Consider the following 19846-nt stretch of genomic DNA (forward strand, 5'->3'; position numbering starts at 1 on the left):
ATTTCAAAAATTCTACTATTAACTAAAAATATTTATCAATTAACCTTTCTTCACTATTAAAATCAATAAGAAACGTTTCTAGAATTTAACTGTTTACACCTGACACTCTAAATTATTATTTTATAATACATTAATGAAACCTAAATTTTTACAGTACTCAAGGATGAGAAAATACTATATTTTGAAAACACGTAATTTAATTCTGAAAGTACTGCAATATTTTCACATTATAGTTTGAATAATTCCTGTACCTTAACGATAGAAATCAACTGAATCAAAAAAACATGAATACATACGAGAAAATAAATATGTAATTGTTAAATTAATACATGGAAAGTATGAACATTCAAATTCAACGTGCAAATTGAAAACAAAGCAATTTGCGTATTTCACTGTAAATTTTCCATAACATCCAAACATAAATAAAGAAACGTCATTTTTGTATTGATTTGCATACGCATACATATATAGACAACATTAATCATGACCTTTGTAAATAAACTAAAAGACGTAAATTCAAAGCAAAGGAGTAGTGATCGAGTTGCTCTAAACTTGAAGATATCTGTGACTTTATTCTGTGAAATTATTTAATTGTAATGAGGACCACATTTATATGTTTGGAGGCCCTAAGCACAATATCATTATCCTTTTTTATGTTTTATGGAAATAAAAGTCGACATTTCCATAATAATTCATTTTAATAAAATAAAAGTAACACAACATTGATATATATATATATATTTCTGTATTGTTGTTTGTATATAGTCAACTTTGACAATGTGACTCTATAAGCCATAGAGAATGAAGTCCCAGCTTGCACCTAGTACGCCCTAACGGTAAATGCGGCCCTGATTGTAATATGTATGTGGAGATATTGGGTTCAAAAATGAAACTGCAAATGGTGAATATTCTATGTTTTGTGAATTAAATAATTTGTTTACTATTAATAATATGTAGTTACAGAAATGAACTGTTGTTCGTTGCAGGATTCAATACAATTCAGTGGAAATTGATGTATGTGTAATTAAAGAAAGTACATTATATTTATATTGCTTAATTCACTTTTCTATACATATTCCAAAATGGCGCTCTTTGTTTCCCTTTTAAAGTAAATTTCATTTGTTTCGTATACACGGTGTATCGGAAAATGAGTGACTTTTTTTGGAGAATAGATCCTAGGGAAATGCTTAGTTTTTTATTTATACACTATTTAATTTAGAATTGCATCTATCTAATACACCTTCTAAAATCCATGATGGTGCCCCACTTATTTCTGTGGTTATAAAAGAAAATGACTTAAGTCACATGTGTTCCTTCTCGAGATATTGATATATTTAAAGTTTTCAACTTCAATACTGCCTTATGAAACCAATCAAGAAGACTTGTGTCTTCATGAGCCCTTACTTTTATTTTAACAAAAAATTCTTTTAATACCTTTTCTTCTTTTTGCAAATATAAATTCTATATTATAAACCTCAATTAAGGTGTTAATTCGAATTTCTTGAAAATATAACATAGGTCGTTTTTCTTTACAACCACAGATTTTAAAAGTCGGGATATATATCTCTAGGTCTAACAGGATCTGGGCGGTAGCACGCCGTACAATCAAATACTGGACCAGTGCTTTATGCAGTATGTATAAAATCCAATATAACTAAAAAATTAAGCATTTTTTGGCATATGTGCATTTGAGTTTGTCTTTTATTGTCTTCGTATCTAGAACCTATCAACCAAAAAATATCCGACATTTTTGTTATTTTTTTCGCATTTTGGGCCAGTGTTGTACGGAATACATAATAACATATAACTAAAAAACTAAGCGTTTCTTGCAAAAATGTTCCACATATTTTGATATAGCCTGTATATCAGTTTGCTTCACATTTTACTTATGAGGGTCTATAGTAAAAATATTAATTTCACGTTAACGTTTTTATTTTATTTATCATATTAGCATAACAATTTCCGTGTTAGGTATAACGTGCGATGGTATAACGACCACGGGAATAACATAGGAAAAGAAACGATACGAAAAATCGCTACAATTCACAAATGAAATATTTGACCTTGACGCTCGTTTTAATAAAATCAATAAGTGTAATTTTCAATAATCGCGACACCTGACTGAACCAGAGAATATGAATATTATGAATAAAATTAAAAATTATATCTGGTAACAATTAACATTTAGGCATCAATGTTTCTTTGTTGTTTTGACTACGGACAACAGAAACGTTGTGTGAAAGCTCTTACAATATTACACAATGTGAAATATATCACTTCCCCTTTTCCTAGAGCACCAATCAAGAAGCTTTTCAGAAACGTTTCTGATCCCTCAATACTGCAGCCCGAAATTACAAACTGCATATTACTCCTAGTTGGCACCCCTCAAAAAAACGTCAAACATTTCACTTTCTATTCGAGTTGCAATCAAGAAGCTTCCAAGAAGTGTTTTTGTCCTTCACACATCACACAAGAATTGCAAACTGATTGATCCTAACCTCCAAAAACCGAATTTTATTACACAACACAGTTTTAGCCCTGCGGCAATTGAAAACGAAACGTAACATCAACCTCCTAAGTTAAGGTAAATAGTTTACACACAGCTGTCCTTGGAAACTAGAAACATCTCCACGAGTTTAATCAGATTTTCAATTCCTTCTAAATAATTCAAATCTAAGGCGTTGGGGTCTTCTGCTGGGAAGACATGAGTAAAGTCGATCATGTTTATCCTGACCCAATTCTGCTTCTCTGAAGAACTACTTGACTCGCTCAAGAGAGCATCATAGTCTTCTTTCATCTTGCTAATGTTGTCATCGAAGTTGTTGACGTAAGAATGGGTGCGACAAAGTCGGTGCTCTCTGAAGTCTGGACTGCAGGACTCGCTTCTGTTCAGAAATTTCTTCGCTGAAGAATTACAATCGCTACTCAGGCTGATGCTGCGCTTGGTAAAATGGACCCTCTCCATTGTTCGGTTCCTGTTCACTTCGGCAGCTGAGCTTTTACTTGTGTCGCTAGGTTTGAACACATTTGATGTGGCTGCATGGTTGTTTGTAACAGACATTGGTTTGTTGCTTGAAGCATCTATGTCTGGAGGAAGATACTGCTGCAGTCTTTTTGCGTCATATGCCACCAACAATGAACTAGAATAAAAACGGAACAGCCGCTGGGTACGAAAGAAAAGCAGAATCTTCCACAGAAAAGACAGGAGTTGCACGATCAATTGGCGACAGGGTGGTCGTTCTGGATTTATGTTCAGGAACATTTTTAACGCTGTAGAGAAAAGAGAATGAACCAGGATAAGTATTAAAAACGAGACTGTTATTTGGGGTGGCTTTATAGCATGTTCAAAAAGATACTGATTCACTGTCACATTCAGGAACTCGATATAAGTTTTAGGAAATTATTAAGAATATCCAAATGAAAGAGAATGGGCATCATGTTCTATTATCAATGAGGTCTGAGAATTCGATGAAAACAGCATAAGAAATCATTGTCTAAATCTAAATGGTCCCGATCCATGTGTGGATTAGGAAGCGGACACGCTCAACCATTGTCACCCATCGTCAGCTACCAACCAAATTTCAAACGTAGAAACGACAAATTCAATATCGGAATTATATCTAACAAATAAATCATACAAATAATTGTCAAATAACACTACTTTATATTTTGTATTGTATTATATTTTATACGAAATATTAAAATTGAAAATGATATTAAAATATCAGAACAGATTTGCGATATTCGTCATTCACATGACATCAAACGTTTGGTGATTGTAGCGTGACCGTGAATATTAATTTTGGTGGTTGGTAAATGATGATCGATAATAATCGATGATAGTCAGTGGATGGTACGTGATTGCTGCTTTATATATAGAACGTCTTTTTGGCGTGAGGAAACTTTGTTTTTGAAAATGTGCGGAGGAGATTGTTTATTGAATATGTTAGGACAAAATGGAGGTGACAATACTTAGATAGAGTATGTTTCTACGACTTTCAAGCACTTTAAATAAAAAGGAGGTAAACCTATAATCCTACCAAATATCCCATGTACAAAGAATAGAACTTTTCTTCTTACGAATATTTTAACACCTCAACGGCTTTTCAAATGCAAAGTATGTACATATTTGACCGCTGAAGGATTAATCACAAACAAATTTCTTAAATAGAAAGCAAGTGAATTATATTTCTTCCAAATAGCTCAAATACAACTTTCCCCAAGTAACTCAAACCAAAAAAATCTAACTTGTCAAAGATCTTCCACTTTCCTACTTAAATCACTACACTCCCAAAATCCAAAGAATAATATCTACAGTATACATACCTTCCACAACACCTTTAGCATCAAGTGTCTTGCCATAATGTTTGCCGAATTTTTTTAATTGTCCAGATGAGAGACAATAGACTTGAAATCCAGTTATACAGAATCCATAGGTACGTTTCGACTCGGCATATTTTAATTCCTCCGTCGCTTTCTTTTGCGGTGTGGCTAAAGGATCCCACGTTCTTCTACCTATTTTTATATCCATCACGCACGGTTCTGCCATACCGTCAGTAATATCTTTTAGCGTAAGGAATGTTACTCCTAACATTTTATACAAATCATTAGTCACATCATAAAAATTCAAATTTTATCAAACATGTTAATCCTTAAACAAACGTTATTACGTGCATACCTATGACATTCAATTTAATTCCTTCGTTAAATATCGTACATATTTTACGACTGAAGAAAGAATCGATTTTGGAAACTTTCCATCAATCGCCTAAATCAAGGAGAATTCTTCTTTTATATATTTCCTTGACTTGTGCGTGTATTCAAAATTGGGCGTTGGTCAGTGAAAATAGCGATGGATTTCCGTACATTGCGAACTTTCTTGTTTGAATAACCATTACTCAAATCTAATAAAATTAATCTGAGATAATAAATAATATTTTATTTAAATATTATTTGCTGAACATCCGTAAATGTACTTATTATTCGTGTTATATATTAATATTCAGAATTCAGAATGATAATGAAACTTTATTTATGTTCTTAAAAATATTCAACTCTTTGTAACTACTTTATTTTCAAAAAATTTAATTTTTTAAACTGTTTCGTTACCTAAATCGATTCTTTCTCCAACCAGTCTAATTTAAAATTTTAATTCTATCTGATTTACTTTCTAAATTGCTTGATGCTCTAATTTCTGTAAAAACTTTTTACAAAATTTTTGTTTCCTCTTTTACAATAAAGTAAATTTTTTAATTGATGAATTTCATCAATTCAAGGAAATAAATCAGTAAATAAATTTTTAGTCATTTGAAAAATCATGCAGGCTTCTGATGATTACTGATACAGACACGTTAAACTGAATATGCTACATGATTCGATATTAAATAATTCGATGTCTATTTTAAGTTAAGCAGAATGATCCACCAAAATCTTTAATGTTTAATTGCACAAATGAAAGTATAAAAAAAGTCCTTAAGCATAAAATATAATTTTAAAAATCTTAGTAATTTGTATTTTCTTAAATAAAATTTGCTATACTTTCTTTTAAGAAAAACTCGAAAAACTCATTCTAAACTACGAAAAGTTATTGACTTTATGTCATACAAGATAACATTATTTTATATAATGTGTGTGAGTGAAAGTAAGTATTGTTGTTTATTTATCTTGATTTATTATTATATTATTATTTATCTTGATTTTTATTTAAAAACACAGTGTTTGATTAAAGAACGCTCCCAACTTGATCCCCAGTCTGAAATAGACAGCACTTTTAAGTGTCCAACGCGGAAACACTGTGCATTCATCGCGCCGTTCACAGATTAGGACGCAATTAGTCATTCTATTTTCGTGGATCACTCTGTGTGACACTGTATAATTTTCTAAAAATAAAAACGCGCGTGAAACCAAACGAAAGGAAAAGAGAAGTGCAGGAAATTGTGAGCCTAGGTTAAAAATCGATGTCTGATATCTTACGTCTTCCAAAAACTGATAACTCTGTCGTTCCATAGTATCTTGGAACGTAACTCTTCAACTGTAACATGATTGGGTCTTCCGATTCTTGCAAACTTTCGTAGAATGCAATTTCCCTTCTGCCAAGCAATGGTTTTACCACGGGTTTAAGCACTCGACCATCTGGCCTGCGTAACATACCTGTAAGATTTTAAGCAATCAAATTTTTAGAGCACCAGTAGTGTCAAAAATAATAATAATGACTAATAGACTCGCTACTTGGTATGATTCATTACAACAATTAGTGTAGTGTCTCTTATAGGTTAACATTTTGCAATAAATTAACAATTTGAAATTAAAACCTTCTGGGGCATCGCGTATGATTTTTCTAATAACATTTTTTCAATTTAATTTATTAATTATATGTGAGTCAACGTCTACGATCGTTTACTCAATATGTATTAAAACTTAAATGCAAAAATATATTGATAATATTATACTCAAAGCGTTACGAAATAGGGAAATATATATTAAAAATGATATTACGTAAACCTTTAAAGGTTTCTAAACTTCTTTAAAATAATGTAATGTAATATAATAACTTTATTAAAAGTTACTACAATTTATCCGTTAAACCAAAAGTGTGTTGGCATACAAAATAAAAGTATACAAGGATGCATGGATACTTCACATTGGATGAATTTATACAAGAATTGAATCTACAACAGTAACGTAAAATTGTGCTACTATAACTGTGATTTAACACATTTTAGAACTAATAAATTCATAAGCAATTCGTGATACATTATTTTACCATGTTATTAGAAATTCAATAATAATCTCAAATATTTATTATTCCAAATTAATTAAATAATATAATATCACATTAATATAACTTGGAAATAATACTTTACATCGTTTCTCGTCTATATATTTATTTATATAAAAATTGAATGTATGACGATATGGTAAGTGTGTTTCTCTAATTTTCATTAATAAACTGTGGACGTTTATGCAAATTCCTATTTTCGAAAACACCATTGTCAATTAAAGAAGTGAAAGCTGATTTAAGATTTTCGGTATGATGTATATTTTTGCGTACTATATAGATATTATACTTTTTTGCATATTGAAATTTCTCATAAACGCATAAAAATCTACAGTCTATTCATTAATGTATGTAATACAGTTTAGAAATAATAACAAAAAACATGTTATGTGTATATGTACATAAATGTAGAATCTAAAATATGTTACTAATCAATGGACTGCGAATTTTTATACAAAAGTATATTTTGATATGTCATTACGATCTACAATTTGTGTGTACTTCATATGTTACTTCACATCTATCTCGCTATATTTTGTTTCGATCATAAATGAATCATCCTACTATTGCATGATACTATTCAGAAATCACAGTAAATGCAACGCTTCTTTAAAACCGTGATCATATTAAACGATGAAATTATGGAACATACTACCAAACTATCTGTGCAAATACATACAAGGTGTTTCCAAACATGTGGAACATTTTTGGGGGATAGGTTTTACATACATAGATAATGAAAAAAGTTCCTGTGAACATATGACCGAAAACGCTTAGTTGTTTAGTTATACGCTATTTTACATTGCGTACGGTGTGATACTTTCTTTAAGTTTGACGACCGTGTGTAACTCCTCTAAAAGACCGGAATATTTCTAGAATCAAATAGTAGGTAGAACCTTAAAGGACATAGCACACCGTGCAGGCAAGTATCTTTCAAAAGTGTTCCACATGTTTGGAAACACCCTGTATATCTACATAGATATGTATCCAATACATCTAAACTACAGATTGCAATATAAATTAATATTAAATACCAATATTTAAGTGCTATAAATATCAGAAAGTTACTTGTAGTCTATTGTAATACAAATTATAAGACAGAATTGTTGAATATCCTCTTCTACCAGTTCAAAGAATATTGTATGATAAATCTACGTTGAATGTGTGTGCATTACGCACAAATTGCACATATTTTCTGTGCATATATGTATATATTTCACGCATATTTCTAGATTGTACGTGTATAAATATCCGCAGTCGACTAATCAATTATAAAATTAATGGCTATAAAGAATTGCTTCCGATGCTCGAAACAGATAGGTAATGTTTATCTTAATCTTCGTTACGTAGAGTTGTGTTTATTATTCGTCATCAGTTAACGCTAACGCTATCCGAATATGTATGTACTTATGATTAGAAAACACGATAAGAGCTCAACTCAAGTGATATTCTAAGGCACTCAAATAACCTATTTACTCAAATAAGAAGTTTTTAAAATTTTCAATCAAGAAGCAAATTGAAGAGTAAATATCTAGACCATTCCATCTCGATTAAGCTAACCTTGATTGTATACATTCCCTTTTACACAGGGTATCGATTATTAAATACTAACGACAAAAGTATAGTAGAATTACAAATAAAACTCGAACTATGATGTGATGACGGTTTAATAAAATTCAGAGAATTAGGGATTAATAAGACATTTTAAAGAATAAAAAATTCAGAGAATTAGGGATTAATAAGACATTTTAAAGAATAAAAAATTCGTTCTGCCGTTCACACGCATATTTCAGATTCTAAATATGACGTCTACTGAGAGTGAAACGTATTCTAATTGTTTGTGGATATTTTAAAACAAATTATCAGGTTGATACAAACAAGTAAAGAATTTTTCTATTCCTTTTGGCATAACAAAGTACCGTAAAATACTATTTAAATAGTGTTTACTGTCGCCTGCAGTTATGTTTCTATTCACCCCATTTTACACTACTCTTTAAATATTTTTTATAATATTTTTTGCTCATAAACTAAGAATTTTAGATCTTTAAGAGATCTATGAAGTTTATTCCATTCATGGAGGAGGAATCTTTCTAGAACTAATTTTAGGAAAAGCCGTTATTGCAACTGAATAATTTTAGAGGCCATTGAAAACGACGAGCATATAAATTTATAATACAAAAAATATTAATTAAATATAAAATTGAATTAAATTAATTTAAATTAAGAATAAAAGTATTTATATAATATATGTGTGTGTATGTGTAACGTTTTGAACCATGAAGGATGTTCTCCAGTTATAATTTTAAACTCGACCTCCCCATTATAAATAATACCTACACCTTATATGTCCCTCATATTTTCTAAAGATATATTTAACAAAATTGTTCACATAATGATTTGAAGGACAATTAAGGGGGTAAAGCAGTCACGTGACTTTTCGAAAGTGACAGGTCGGTATCTGCTGTTACAGTTTTTGTTACAAAAGTAGTCTAATACAGACAAGCGGCTATCTAATGGTGACGAGTTGGAGTTACTCTATGATTCCAAATTGGAAACACGACTTAGAAAATTTTCTCTTCCATTATACATACTATTACACGAGTCACGTGTATGTGAGCTTGGCGCATCGGACAATTGAGAAAAGTCGAGAAAGGACACAGATCTGACTCTTACTCTATTGCTCTTGAAATACTGAGATTCAACTGTTCAAGTTGTCGGCAAGCGACATGAGCCAGGCACGATCTTTTCAATTGCCTAAATATTTTCATTTTTCGATTTGTTAAATGAAGGTAATGGCGAATCTGCTGTTCAAGAGGCCCGAGACCTCACAAATTTTTAGAGACCCATTGTAATAAATAAATTATGGGCAATGTGTGTTGCTTTATTTTTATGCACAATTAAATACACATAAAATTAAGAATATTTTGATTAAGTATTTGAAAAGATATCTATTTCACGTTTATTGCGATAATAATGTGACTATATGTATAATCCACACTCTATTAATATACTCTATTAATACTATTAATAACACTCTATTAATACTATTCTGTCCAATTGCACCATTGCACGTACGAAATTTCTACTAAAATAATGTATATGTACATATTTTTCGGGACCTTGTCTTACGGGTCCCGAGATAACCGCCTGTGAGTAGATCCACTACTGAGGTAGTGGATTTACCAGAGATTTTTGTGAACTTTTGAGGGATGACTCTGGGAGTGACGACGTGTTGTGGAATATTTCTATGCATATTTTGTATGAAGAATTAAATCAATTCTATATACATATCTTTGGAAATTAATATTAATTTTAATGATAATGATTAATTTTGCGGACGATGACAAAGACAAAAATAGAAAAAATTCAAATATGTATATGTGTCAAATATGTATTTGAGAATAAAAATTTATATAAAAAAATTACAATGTTCGTAAAATACTGTTACATACAACTTAAATATTTGAAAAAGAAAGAAAAAGTTCTTTCCAGACTGGGTATCGAACCTGAAACATGTTACAATCAAATTATCATCCCCAATTATCCAACCGCTTATTTTGAGAATACTATTAACTTCTCGACACATAAGATGTGGCAAGGCGTATGATACAATTGAGAAGAGAGTGATTGGGTGAAACTGAAAGTAAGGAATATTAATCTTGTTATAAGATACTTAGCTTTCAGGAAAATCTAATTTAAAGATTCGTCTGATATATATGTATTTGACTATCGTCGGGCTTCATAAATACATGGAAGAATAAGCGGTACAAATGTCATTATTATACATTATTATACTTTATACATATGTACCTTCCCTGTTGTACCACACATCCTGCTATAGTCTCTGTGTAGATCTATTTTAATTGATACTGAGAAATACGCATTAACACGAAATATTTCACAAAATGTCATCGTTTAATTTCTGAATTCACGTCTCAGTATTTCATACAACTCTCTGAGAATCTTACCGAAAAGTCTACTTCTAATTGTAAATTGGAAAGTGAAAATATCTAGGCAATCGAAAAAATCGCGCGTAACGTTTGAGCTTCAAAAGCAAGAGAGTAAGCATCACTTTACATTCGCCTTCTCTTTTGACTTTCCGAAGCTAATCGAAGTGGTCCGAAACGCTGAGCTTACGTACACACAGCTGGTTCGGTAATATGTGTAATGGAGAGAGAAATTTTCAGTAACATACGTCGTCAATTTAGGTATTACAGATTCCGATTCCACATCGGCAGCCTTTCTAATTAGGCATCGGCTGGTTCGCACAAGCCTAACTAAATTTGTCGTATATTTTACTCTATTTTATCGATAACCCAGCTAAAAGCAATACTGAGGCATGGGTTTACGCTTTGACACTTTTCATCAATATATAAAAAGATTTTAAGCAAGAAAAGTGTCATTCGAAAGAAAAAAGTTCAATGCAGCGTGGTCTGATCATGATTTCGTTCAAAACACTCTCTTTACATAAAAGTGCTTAAATTTCGCGGCTGTGAACGGTCGATTTTTGTTCTACTTTGTAATACTCACGTTACTAAATATCAGCAGAATCGCGTTAAATCATGGCCAGAGCGCGCTGCATTGAACTTTTTTTTTTCGAATAAAACCTTTTCCAGCTCGAAATCTTTTCATATAACGACGAAAAGTGTCAGGGCGTAAATCCTGTTTTTTCCTAATTTTGTCGGTAATGTCGCTGCCCTGACATATCCGGATCTACCCCCTGAAAAGTTTGTATCCTTTATTCTCATTCGAAGAGAGTAATACAAGAACATCTACTAAATAACTATAACGTACTATTTAGTACACACAAAAACGAAGTAAAGTGAGTTAGGGTTTCATCTCAGGAATTTGATTAAAAATGTTAAATGAACCAAGCATAATACCTCTAAAAAATATATATCTGAAAAATACATAGGTAAATACAACTTCCGTTCAGATGTTTTATAGACACTACATGTATACTTCAATACATTTCAACAAATGGAATCACATTTTTCTTTACGTTACTTATTTTGTTTGAAATATCTCGTTCAATACCAGGTGTCTCAATTTCTTAAAATAGGTGAACATTCATTAAAAAATCGACAGTGGACAACGATTTCTTCGTAAAATTCTTTCTAAGTGAATAAGAATTAACAAATACTCAAAACAATTATCTGATCGCAAAAAACTTAAATCATTGAAAACAAATAGAATTATTAAAAAATACGACTTTTTTAGAACTATTTTCATGATCAAGCCTAAGTATATTTAAAACAGAAACTAAATTATTTAATTAAAAAACTAAAATTGAGGAATTGTACGGAAACTATTTTATTTAAATTACTATCATCGAAAGAATTATTAATACCGCTACTAACGTAAGTAAAATTATTTACGAGATTACAAAGTTACAAGAACTACCGTTTGATTTTCACAAAAACCAAAGAATTGAATCCGAGCTACAAAATAAAAGTGAATATTTGACAATCTTTAGTAAATTTTTCTTAAAAACCTGAAATAAATTCTAGAAAAAATTGCCTTTTATTAAGTATGTCCACTTAGAAGTGTCAAATTGTGTTAATCTTTCCATCGCAAAACCTAGGTGCATCAAAGTTTTCCTTGATACAGAAAAAACATCAATCACCAAATGGTATTCTATAAGACGGTGGAGATTATTGACCTCTAATTAAATAATTTTCATAAATAAATAACATTCGAATTGGGGATCCTTAAAGATTTAGAAACTTAAAGAAGACAAAACTTTTGTAACAGAAAATAATACAAATAATAAAAATAAAAAATAGTAGCTCAGTCAAACACTCGTTTTGCCACTGTACTGTGGATTACCTAACAGCAACACTACACTATTCAAAACATACAAACGTAGAAAACAACAGGTGTCGTTTATCGCTATATTTCTGATCAGTCGATGAAACTCGGAAAATCGTTGAAACAGATCTCAAAATTCGTTTAAACTCCATCGGATGCTTACCAATCGTGCGGCATTTATCGTCAGAAAGGTGTCCTGCCATCTGAGATTCTAACGGGCTAATTCTGCCATGGAAACCACAGTCGGACGGAATTTCCGCCACCTCCGTACTCGACACTTTATCGAGATGGCATAACGTTTTATCGGCTTGCGAGTCTAAGGTCGTCATCGCTAGTGCACTGAATGGCACGCGGCAATTAGCCTCTGCAATTAAAGAGTTTGCAACTGTTCACAAAGACCTTATCGCTGGGAGTCCCACCTCCGTTGCGCATAGAGGCTTATTCTAATTATCCTCCGCTCTTTTACTTCCGTCTACAAAGACAAAATGGATGATCAATACAGCGGGAAAGTCACAAATTAATTTTATAGTACATTACACATGGCAACACAGTATAACCTCGATTAACCAAGTCTCAATTATTCGTAGCCCTTTTTGTTTAAAATTACGGCTAGTTGATGTAATGGCAATAAGAGTACAGAAGAATATCGATTGTGATTTAAACTGTGATTTAATAATAGTCTTATGTTAAGCTGGTTAATCGAGATCCTACTATATTAAGGGAAGAGGTGATAATATGGAACATGGTGGTCGTATACATACATCTGGGAAAATATTTGACCTAAATCTGTCCATATAATTTGAGAGCGTAGTAATATATAACAGGTTATTTTCAAAATTATATTTCACATCGATCTGTATACTTAATTATAATCTAAATTTCATTACTATTTCAGTGGCTGTAAGTCGAAACCAGATTTGAACGTTATTGAAGTAAAAAATTCGGGAAATGATTATTCAAATAAAATCTCATCTTATTTGGCTGAATGTTATTTAAAAATAAGTACGCATTGATTTATGTGAATAAGCAAATGATTCCTAAAATAGTTCAAACTATTTTTAATTCGTGGAGAACTCTTATTTAATGCAATCTTTTGTACTTAGATAAAGATTTACTAAAATAATTTCTCAAATCACTTCTAATTCTGTTTCGTCAATACTATTAATTAAAAAAATCTGTTATTTTATTGGATGAATTAATTGGGATAAAAATGGTTTAAAAATGATTTGAATGCTTAGCACAAAATAAAATGACTTTTCCAATATTATTTCTAAAATAAAAACAGCAATTCCAAATAATAAAGTAGTTGAAATGGTTCACTATTTTAAAATGTTACTTTTTATTTGTATTGGATATGGAATTTGCCCAAGTCTATGAAAAACAGCATGAATCACATATTCCTTTTTGAGAAATTATCGTTCGGTAAAAGTAATTTAATCTTTTTTCGTTAAAAATGTTAAATCTCAAATTTTATTATATATACTTTAATTAAAATATAAACTTGAATTTTTTAAGTTAAATGCGACTTAGAACAATTATTACTGCATTTTACAGAAATAATGACTTTTCGTAAATTTCGAAAATGACACAATTATATTTATTACTAAATATGAAATCTCATCTATGCTATCTTAAATAAGAATCAAATTAATGTTCAAAATAGCAAAGTATGTTGTTTAAAAATAGATGTTCTTACTTAAAAGTTATTAAATCACTTAAAAATGACGTTCATGGTAAAATGGAAAAATTCTATTCCTAGAAAAAAGTTGGAATTTAAAAAGAAGAAGCTCAGTTATGACGGGCGAGAGTGCAACAAATGGAATCTGCAATTTCTGTTCATCAGAAATAGAGACCGAATTTGAATTGAATCTTTCCTACTTTCTTATAAAGTGTATTTTCAGTTCTAAGTTAACTTTTCTCTATTACACTTAAAAAAAAAAGAAAGTTCAATTTATAAAACGCATGAATTTAAAAAAACTATAGTTTTTAAATAAGTGATTACATATATAATAATTTCAATGATATCTGTTTTGCGTCTTAAGAACCAACCAGACATGATAAGAGATAAGTAGCCTAACACTTCTGATAATTATTAATGTACTATCTGTCATTATTCAGACATTATGAAACAATATTAAGATATACCTAATATTCATTATTTTCCTTTAAAAAAATACTCGACATTACCATCTCTTTTCCCAAATTCTTAAAATAACATTGATATCTCCAAAAGATCTCGAAAGTCACTTTTGCAGACATCATAGTGTGTGTAATACTTAACACGAATATAAACGCAAATTCAGTTCAAAAGTGTTTTTTCTTCTAGAGAAAGAAAGATATTTTAAAATACTTTAAAATTAACATATCGAATCGGAAAATGGGTTCTATATTTCAAAAGAAAATCTTCAAAATTAATAAAAAAAGAAACTTATTAATCAGGATAAAGTTACGAAGATTTTTTCTTCATTATCATTCAATAAAAGGTGAATTATTTATAGAAATTATTCTTTCTTAGACAATGTATTTATAGAAATAAATTAGATTTTCCTGGTAATATTAATACTTTCATAACTTCATCCCTCAAAAGAAGATGTTACCTTCGATTATTCCTTTCAGCTTGACCTTCCATATTTCTTAAACTTTGTATTATTCACAAACTCACATCACAGTGAATAATATCTCGACAATATTTCGAATAGCCGAAAAGGAGAAAAAAGAATGTTTCGCGCGAAAAAATTCAAACTTCCCGCCAAAACACGCTTTCGTCCCAACAGAGGGTGTAACGCGTTTGTAAGACTTAAACATTGTAAATTCGCGGTTTCACCAACGAATCGAATTATTCGTTGGTCTTTCGAGAGTGCGATCATTAGCAAGGACGGTGCTTGTATAATTAGATTAAACTGAAACGATTATCTACAAGGGATCAACGTGTACGTTAATTGATAGAACTCGTCAAACTCGAGAAATCGATATTTCCCATTCGAGTGATCCAGAAAGTCATAAAATTCAACTCGTACGAGGCATACGTACATTTATTGGAAATAGGAGAACAATTTATTAGCCACTCTTCTTTTACAATTGTTACATCTATGACATTTTACAGGCCTATGCATTATTATAACCTATACCAGTTCTTGGAATAACACTGTGCGATGTGCTCGACCGCGTCACTTTCGAAATGATCAGTATCTCGGAAGCACATTTAGTGGATTAAGTTCACGAACTTAAACTTCACATTATTCCGAACGATCACACGTCCTCGCGCTAGACACCTTTCTACTTCTCTATTACTCTTTCTTTCATCACACTGTCGAGATTCTTCTAGACTCCACCAGAGGGCCAATATTGTTTTTGTGAAATGAAAATCGTTCCCGCCAAGGTTCTCAGATTATCACACCTTATCTATTTGCCAACATTAATCAACAATAACTACAACCACTCACAAACCTCACAAACTCTTTTTAACAAGTAGAAGACCCAAGAGGTATGTCTCAAAACATACTATTTTCTTAACATAACACAACGTTGGTTATACCTCCAATTCTACCAACATTACTTGAACAATATCTAAACAAATAATGTAAATTACTTAATTACAAAAGTAGTTAACCACTCGTAAGCAAACTGGATCGCTTATGTCCATGTCTAATTTTAGGCTTTCAAAGAATCTAAAAAAATTCTGGGATAGTTACCACATTCTTGGATTATAAAATCGTTCCTTAAGTCAAAACTTTTTTCGATAAAAATTCTAAAAAAGTGTCGAGGGAAACGGGAATTTGTTTAGAAATTTACAATTTTGGAATAACTGAATATTGAAAAATATTGTTGCAAAGTTCTAAACTTAAGATTTTTTAATAAAAGAAATATTTAATTTAATAAAAATCTAATTTTTCGAGACCTGAATGTGAAGAAATTTTATATTAATTCACGTATACAAAAAATGTACCGAAAACAAGATCTTTCAAACAAAAGCAATATTCATTAGTAGACTGTGAATCTTTATGCAATTATAGAATATTTATATAATATGCAAAAATATACAAAGTACCAATATTTGGAGACTGAAACAAATTTTTGCATCATTTCCATTATTATAACAACATTTACAAATGTGCATAAATATCCATTTTATTTATCAAAATAAAAATTTCTCAGTTCTTTTTCCGCCATTTTTGAATACTGAAAAATGCTTCATTAATGTTCAAAAAATTTATTTTATCAATAAATATATGAAAAGTGAGACCAAAAAAATTGTAATAGACTTATTTGTAAAAAGACTAACACTGTCGGCAAACTAAATCGTTAAAGAGACAAAGGTAATCATCTAATGATGAAACTTGAGCTACCAAGTTTTGGGTTAAGACTCCACTACTACTAACTTCTTTTAGGTGAAAGAAGGTTTATTTCTAACTTATTTGTAACTCTTTTTAACTGAGATTGCTTAGGGAAAATTAAATTTATTCATTATACTTCCATCTTCTCATTAATTATGCAAATGTATTTACAATTAATTAAATTCAGAATAACTTAGTATTGTCTAGTTACATACAAAGTATATTTGTAGTCTTAAGCTATAAACTCTTCTTATGATAAATTTGTACAAAAGAAATATTTTTTCATTAAGCTGTCCATTTTAAACATCTTGTGTCAAGATGAGTACCTAGACACTTCATACTGCAATATCTTGCACCACAAGGAATACATGTATAATTGCTGGGGAATCCACAAACAGCACAAAACTGTCTTTCAGGGAAGTGTGAAGGTGGTGCCTGAGCTGAGGCATAGTTAGGTGGATTTGGATTTATATTAAGATCCTCTTCAACTAACTGAGCAAAAGTTTTACGAAAACGTTGCTTGTAGTATTCTGCTGATCTAGTCTTCTTTTTCCTACCACCTCTGTTGTCCAAAGTCTCTTGAAACTTTGGAACCTTTTTACTCATCACTGAAATAAACAGAATATTGCATAATATTGTTTGAGAAAACACAAATTAATCCTCTGTCTGCAGCCTGGGTTGTTCACAACACAATCCAAACTCTTTTTATTTTTGAATTTTCTTCAAGGTAGGGAAGGTTTAAGGTAGTAGAATTTCGTTGCCCAAGCAACATAAAACGAAAATATAAAGAAACTGCATAGACTTAAACGATCTTGTTTGCAGATGGCGTCAGTAAGAATAAAATTGCAGGTGGAGGGTTAAGAAACAGAAATACTATCACATAGTGAAAAGCTAGGAAAAAGTATTCCTATACCTCTGCAACCTATAATAATTCTTACAAGTTCGTCATACACTAGAAATAATTAAACTATCCTATTTCTCATCAAATCTAACAAGCTTAATACTTTTTCATACTATATTATGTGATTACAGAGACAATTTTCTAAAAAAATTTCTATAAATGTTTGAATCACAATACCTAAATCAGCATGTGGATCATCATGAAAATTGTCTTGTTCCAAAGCCTCCAATGCTTTCTTCTGCCTGCGCTTGCGAGCAGCTTCATCCAGCATTCTTTTTTGATATGCATCTTTTATTCTACCAGATTCTCGGGCAGCCATGTTTGGTTACTTCAGAATAAACTATAGACTTTTAAATAGAAAAGAAACTGAATTATGATCCTCAATCATTTAGATTCCTTTTTCCGCTAAGGGAAATGATATTTGGTCCATAAGATCATCCACTTTTGCCTGCAGTGTCTCCAAAATATCAGCAGAAATAAATAAATGTCTTTCATCCAGGTCTTGGATTATAAACTTTCTCCCCAAAGCAAATGTCTCATCCAAATGCAAAAGGAATTGCTTCATGGCTGCATCGCTATAATGTAAAAAAGAATTACGTTTACACATTGAATTTTCTTTCAACTGTCCAGGCAAAAATGTCCAAGAAAAAGGGAATGACTCTTGATGAGAAGCGTATAAAAATGCTTCAGATATTTTATGATAAAAAGGAGTTTTTCACATTAAAGGAACTAGAAAAAATTGCTCCAAAGGAAAAAGGTATTGTTGTACAATCAGTGAAAGATGTACTTCAGACTCTAGTAGATGATGGATTAGTAAGATCAGAGAAAATTGGAACTTCTGTGTATTTCTGGACTTTCCCAGGGTAAAAATAAAACTTTATATTAAGAAAATATTACGAATCTAATATCATTTTATTAAATAATTAATTAATAAACATATCACATAGAGAAAATATAACTGCAATAGAACACAGAATATCTAAAGCATCTAAGAAAATAGTGGAGGCAGAGTTCAAGCTTCAAAAACTAAAAGAAGCCTGTGAAAAAGAAAAGGTAGTTGTAGGAAATATTCTAATAAAATCATTTGAGAATTTCTCTACTTCTTATATATAAAATAATTTTTTAATGTAAATTAAACATGTAGATTGGTAAAGAGGATACAGAAGAACGTCAAGCTTTATTACTTGAATTAGAAGAACTGAAGGCAAAAGAAGATCAATTGAGGAAGCAGATCGCTAAGTTCAGTGATGCTGATCCAGAAGTTGTGGCTAAACTTGGGGAAAAAGTAAAAGTATGAAATTAAAGATCAAATTCATTAGAATGTTTAAGGAAAAGAGTGTTAAGATTATTGAAATATATTACTGAAGAAATTTTATAGATATTGAAATAACATACATATTAAAATGTGGAAAAAAATGTAAATTTACACATATGTTATTTTATAGGAATATAAAGAAGCCACAAATACATGGACAGACAACATTTTCGCCATTCAGACTTGGTGCAAAACCAAGTTTGATATTCCAGAAGAAAGTTTAAACAAACAGTTCAATATCCCTGACGACTTAGATTACAAAGATTAAAAATATAACTTAATTTCGTTGTAATCTACTCACCATTCAACCAAAATTCCTTTCGTAACATTTACCATAACTTTTTCCTTTCACTTTCAGAAAACGAATACAAACGAAAATTTTATCGTCCATCCGAAACTTCCGCAATACAAACGTTCCATAGAATATCACTTAGGTTAGGCTACTAGATAAGAAACTCAGTATGGTAAAGAACGTAGTTAAGTTAGCTTAATTCAAGTAAACTCTACATAGAAGCGCTGAGATGCAATTTTATTTAACACTATTATTATCTGTAAACACAATTATGTTAAGATAAAATAAAAACATTTCGGTTCATTTAAAATTATAATATATAATATATGTAGTTTTAAGTTTCATGTACATTTAATTTTAAATCTAACAGTGTGGAATATAGTTAGATAATTATACAGTTAAAACGAATTATTCT

The 19846-nt window shown here is 30.7% G+C and overlaps 4 protein-coding genes across 6 annotated transcripts; 1 reads left to right on the top strand and 3 right to left on the bottom strand.

The window, feature by feature from the left end:
• Positions 1-439: 439 nt before the first annotated feature.
• Positions 440-15758, bottom strand: Ipk2 (Inositol phosphate kinase 2). Of its 2 annotated transcripts, none has more exons than XM_076388248.1 (5): positions 15620-15758; positions 12753-13061; positions 5974-6150; positions 4327-4587; positions 440-3270 (listed from the first exon to the last, which is right to left on the bottom strand). In XM_076388248.1, the coding sequence occupies exons 2-5, from the start codon at positions 12916-12918 to the stop codon at positions 2594-2596; spliced, it is 1281 nt and encodes a 426-aa protein (XP_076244363.1). In that variant the 5' UTR covers positions 12919-13061; positions 15620-15758; the 3' UTR covers positions 440-2593. The 2 variants fall into 2 exon arrangements, with proteins under 2 accessions (XP_076244363.1, XP_076244364.1); XM_076388249.1 differs by lacking the exon at positions 15620-15758 and adding an exon at positions 15187-15308.
• Positions 15759-15936: 178 nt separating this feature from the next.
• LOC143185315 (meiotic nuclear division protein 1 homolog) lies at positions 15937-19501 on the top strand. Of its 2 annotated transcripts, XM_076388251.1 has the most exons (5): positions 15937-16073; positions 18455-18687; positions 18772-18877; positions 18969-19115; positions 19270-19501. In XM_076388251.1, the coding sequence occupies exons 2-5, from the start codon at positions 18461-18463 to the stop codon at positions 19405-19407; spliced, it is 618 nt and encodes a 205-aa protein (XP_076244366.1). In that variant the 5' UTR covers positions 15937-16073; positions 18455-18460; the 3' UTR covers positions 19408-19501. The 2 variants fall into 2 exon arrangements, with proteins under 2 accessions (XP_076244366.1, XP_076244365.1); XM_076388250.1 differs by lacking the exon at positions 15937-16073 and having other exon boundaries at positions 18356-18687.
• On the bottom strand, positions 16778-18143 carry LOC143185316 (zinc finger HIT domain-containing protein 1). Its single transcript, XM_076388252.1, has 2 exons — positions 18002-18143; positions 16778-17531 (listed from the first exon to the last, which is right to left on the bottom strand). Exons 1-2 carry the CDS (start codon positions 18141-18143, stop codon positions 17209-17211), a joined length of 465 nt encoding a protein of 154 aa, XP_076244367.1. The 3' UTR covers positions 16778-17208.
• On the bottom strand, positions 18213-19580 carry Tfb5 (transcription factor B5). Its single transcript, XM_076388254.1, has 2 exons — positions 19441-19580; positions 18213-18399 (listed from the first exon to the last, which is right to left on the bottom strand). Exons 1-2 carry the CDS (start codon positions 19473-19475, stop codon positions 18213-18215), a joined length of 222 nt encoding a protein of 73 aa, XP_076244369.1. The 5' UTR covers positions 19476-19580.
• Positions 19581-19846: the final 266 nt, after the last annotated feature.

This window comes from Calliopsis andreniformis, chromosome 10 (assembly GCF_051401765.1).
Source record: "Calliopsis andreniformis isolate RMS-2024a chromosome 10, iyCalAndr_principal, whole genome shotgun sequence".
Lineage (NCBI taxonomy): Eukaryota > Metazoa > Arthropoda > Insecta > Hymenoptera > Andrenidae > Calliopsis > Calliopsis andreniformis.

Bases quoted from the DNA above. Each gene is read 5' to 3' on its own strand.
- Tfb5 (XM_076388254.1), bottom strand. From the start codon at position 19,475: ATGGTAAATGTTACGAAAGGAATTTTGGTTGAATG. The intron at 18,400-19,440 runs GTGAGTAGATTA...TTTACATTATAG, and splicing joins AAAGGAATTTTGGTTGAATG to CGATGCAGCCATGAAGCAAT.
- Ipk2 (XM_076388248.1), bottom strand. From the start codon at position 12,918: ATGACGACCTTAGACTCGCAAGCCGATAAAACGTTATGCCATCTCGAT. The intron at 6,151-12,752 runs GTAAGCATCCGA...AAAATCTTACAG, and splicing joins CGATAAATGCCGCACGATTG to GTATGTTACGCAGGCCAGAT. The intron at 3,271-4,326 runs GTATGTATACTG...TTTTCTCTACAG, and splicing joins TGCTAAAGGTGTTGTGGAAG to CGTTAAAAATGTTCCTGAAC.
- LOC143185316 (XM_076388252.1), bottom strand. From the start codon at position 18,143: ATGGCTGCCCGAGAATCTGGTAGAATAAAAGATGCATATCAAAAAAGA. The intron at 17,532-18,001 runs GTATTGTGATTC...TGTTTATTTCAG, and splicing joins TGATCCACATGCTGATTTAG to TGATGAGTAAAAAGGTTCCA.
- LOC143185315 (XM_076388250.1), top strand. From the start codon at position 18,356: ATGTCTCATCCAAATGCAAAAGGAATTGCTTCATGGCTGCATCGCTAT. The intron at 18,688-18,771 runs GTAAAAATAAAA...CATATCACATAG, and splicing joins TATTTCTGGACTTTCCCAGG to AGAAAATATAACTGCAATAG. The intron at 19,116-19,269 runs GTATGAAATTAA...GTTATTTTATAG, and splicing joins AACTTGGGGAAAAAGTAAAA to GAATATAAAGAAGCCACAAA.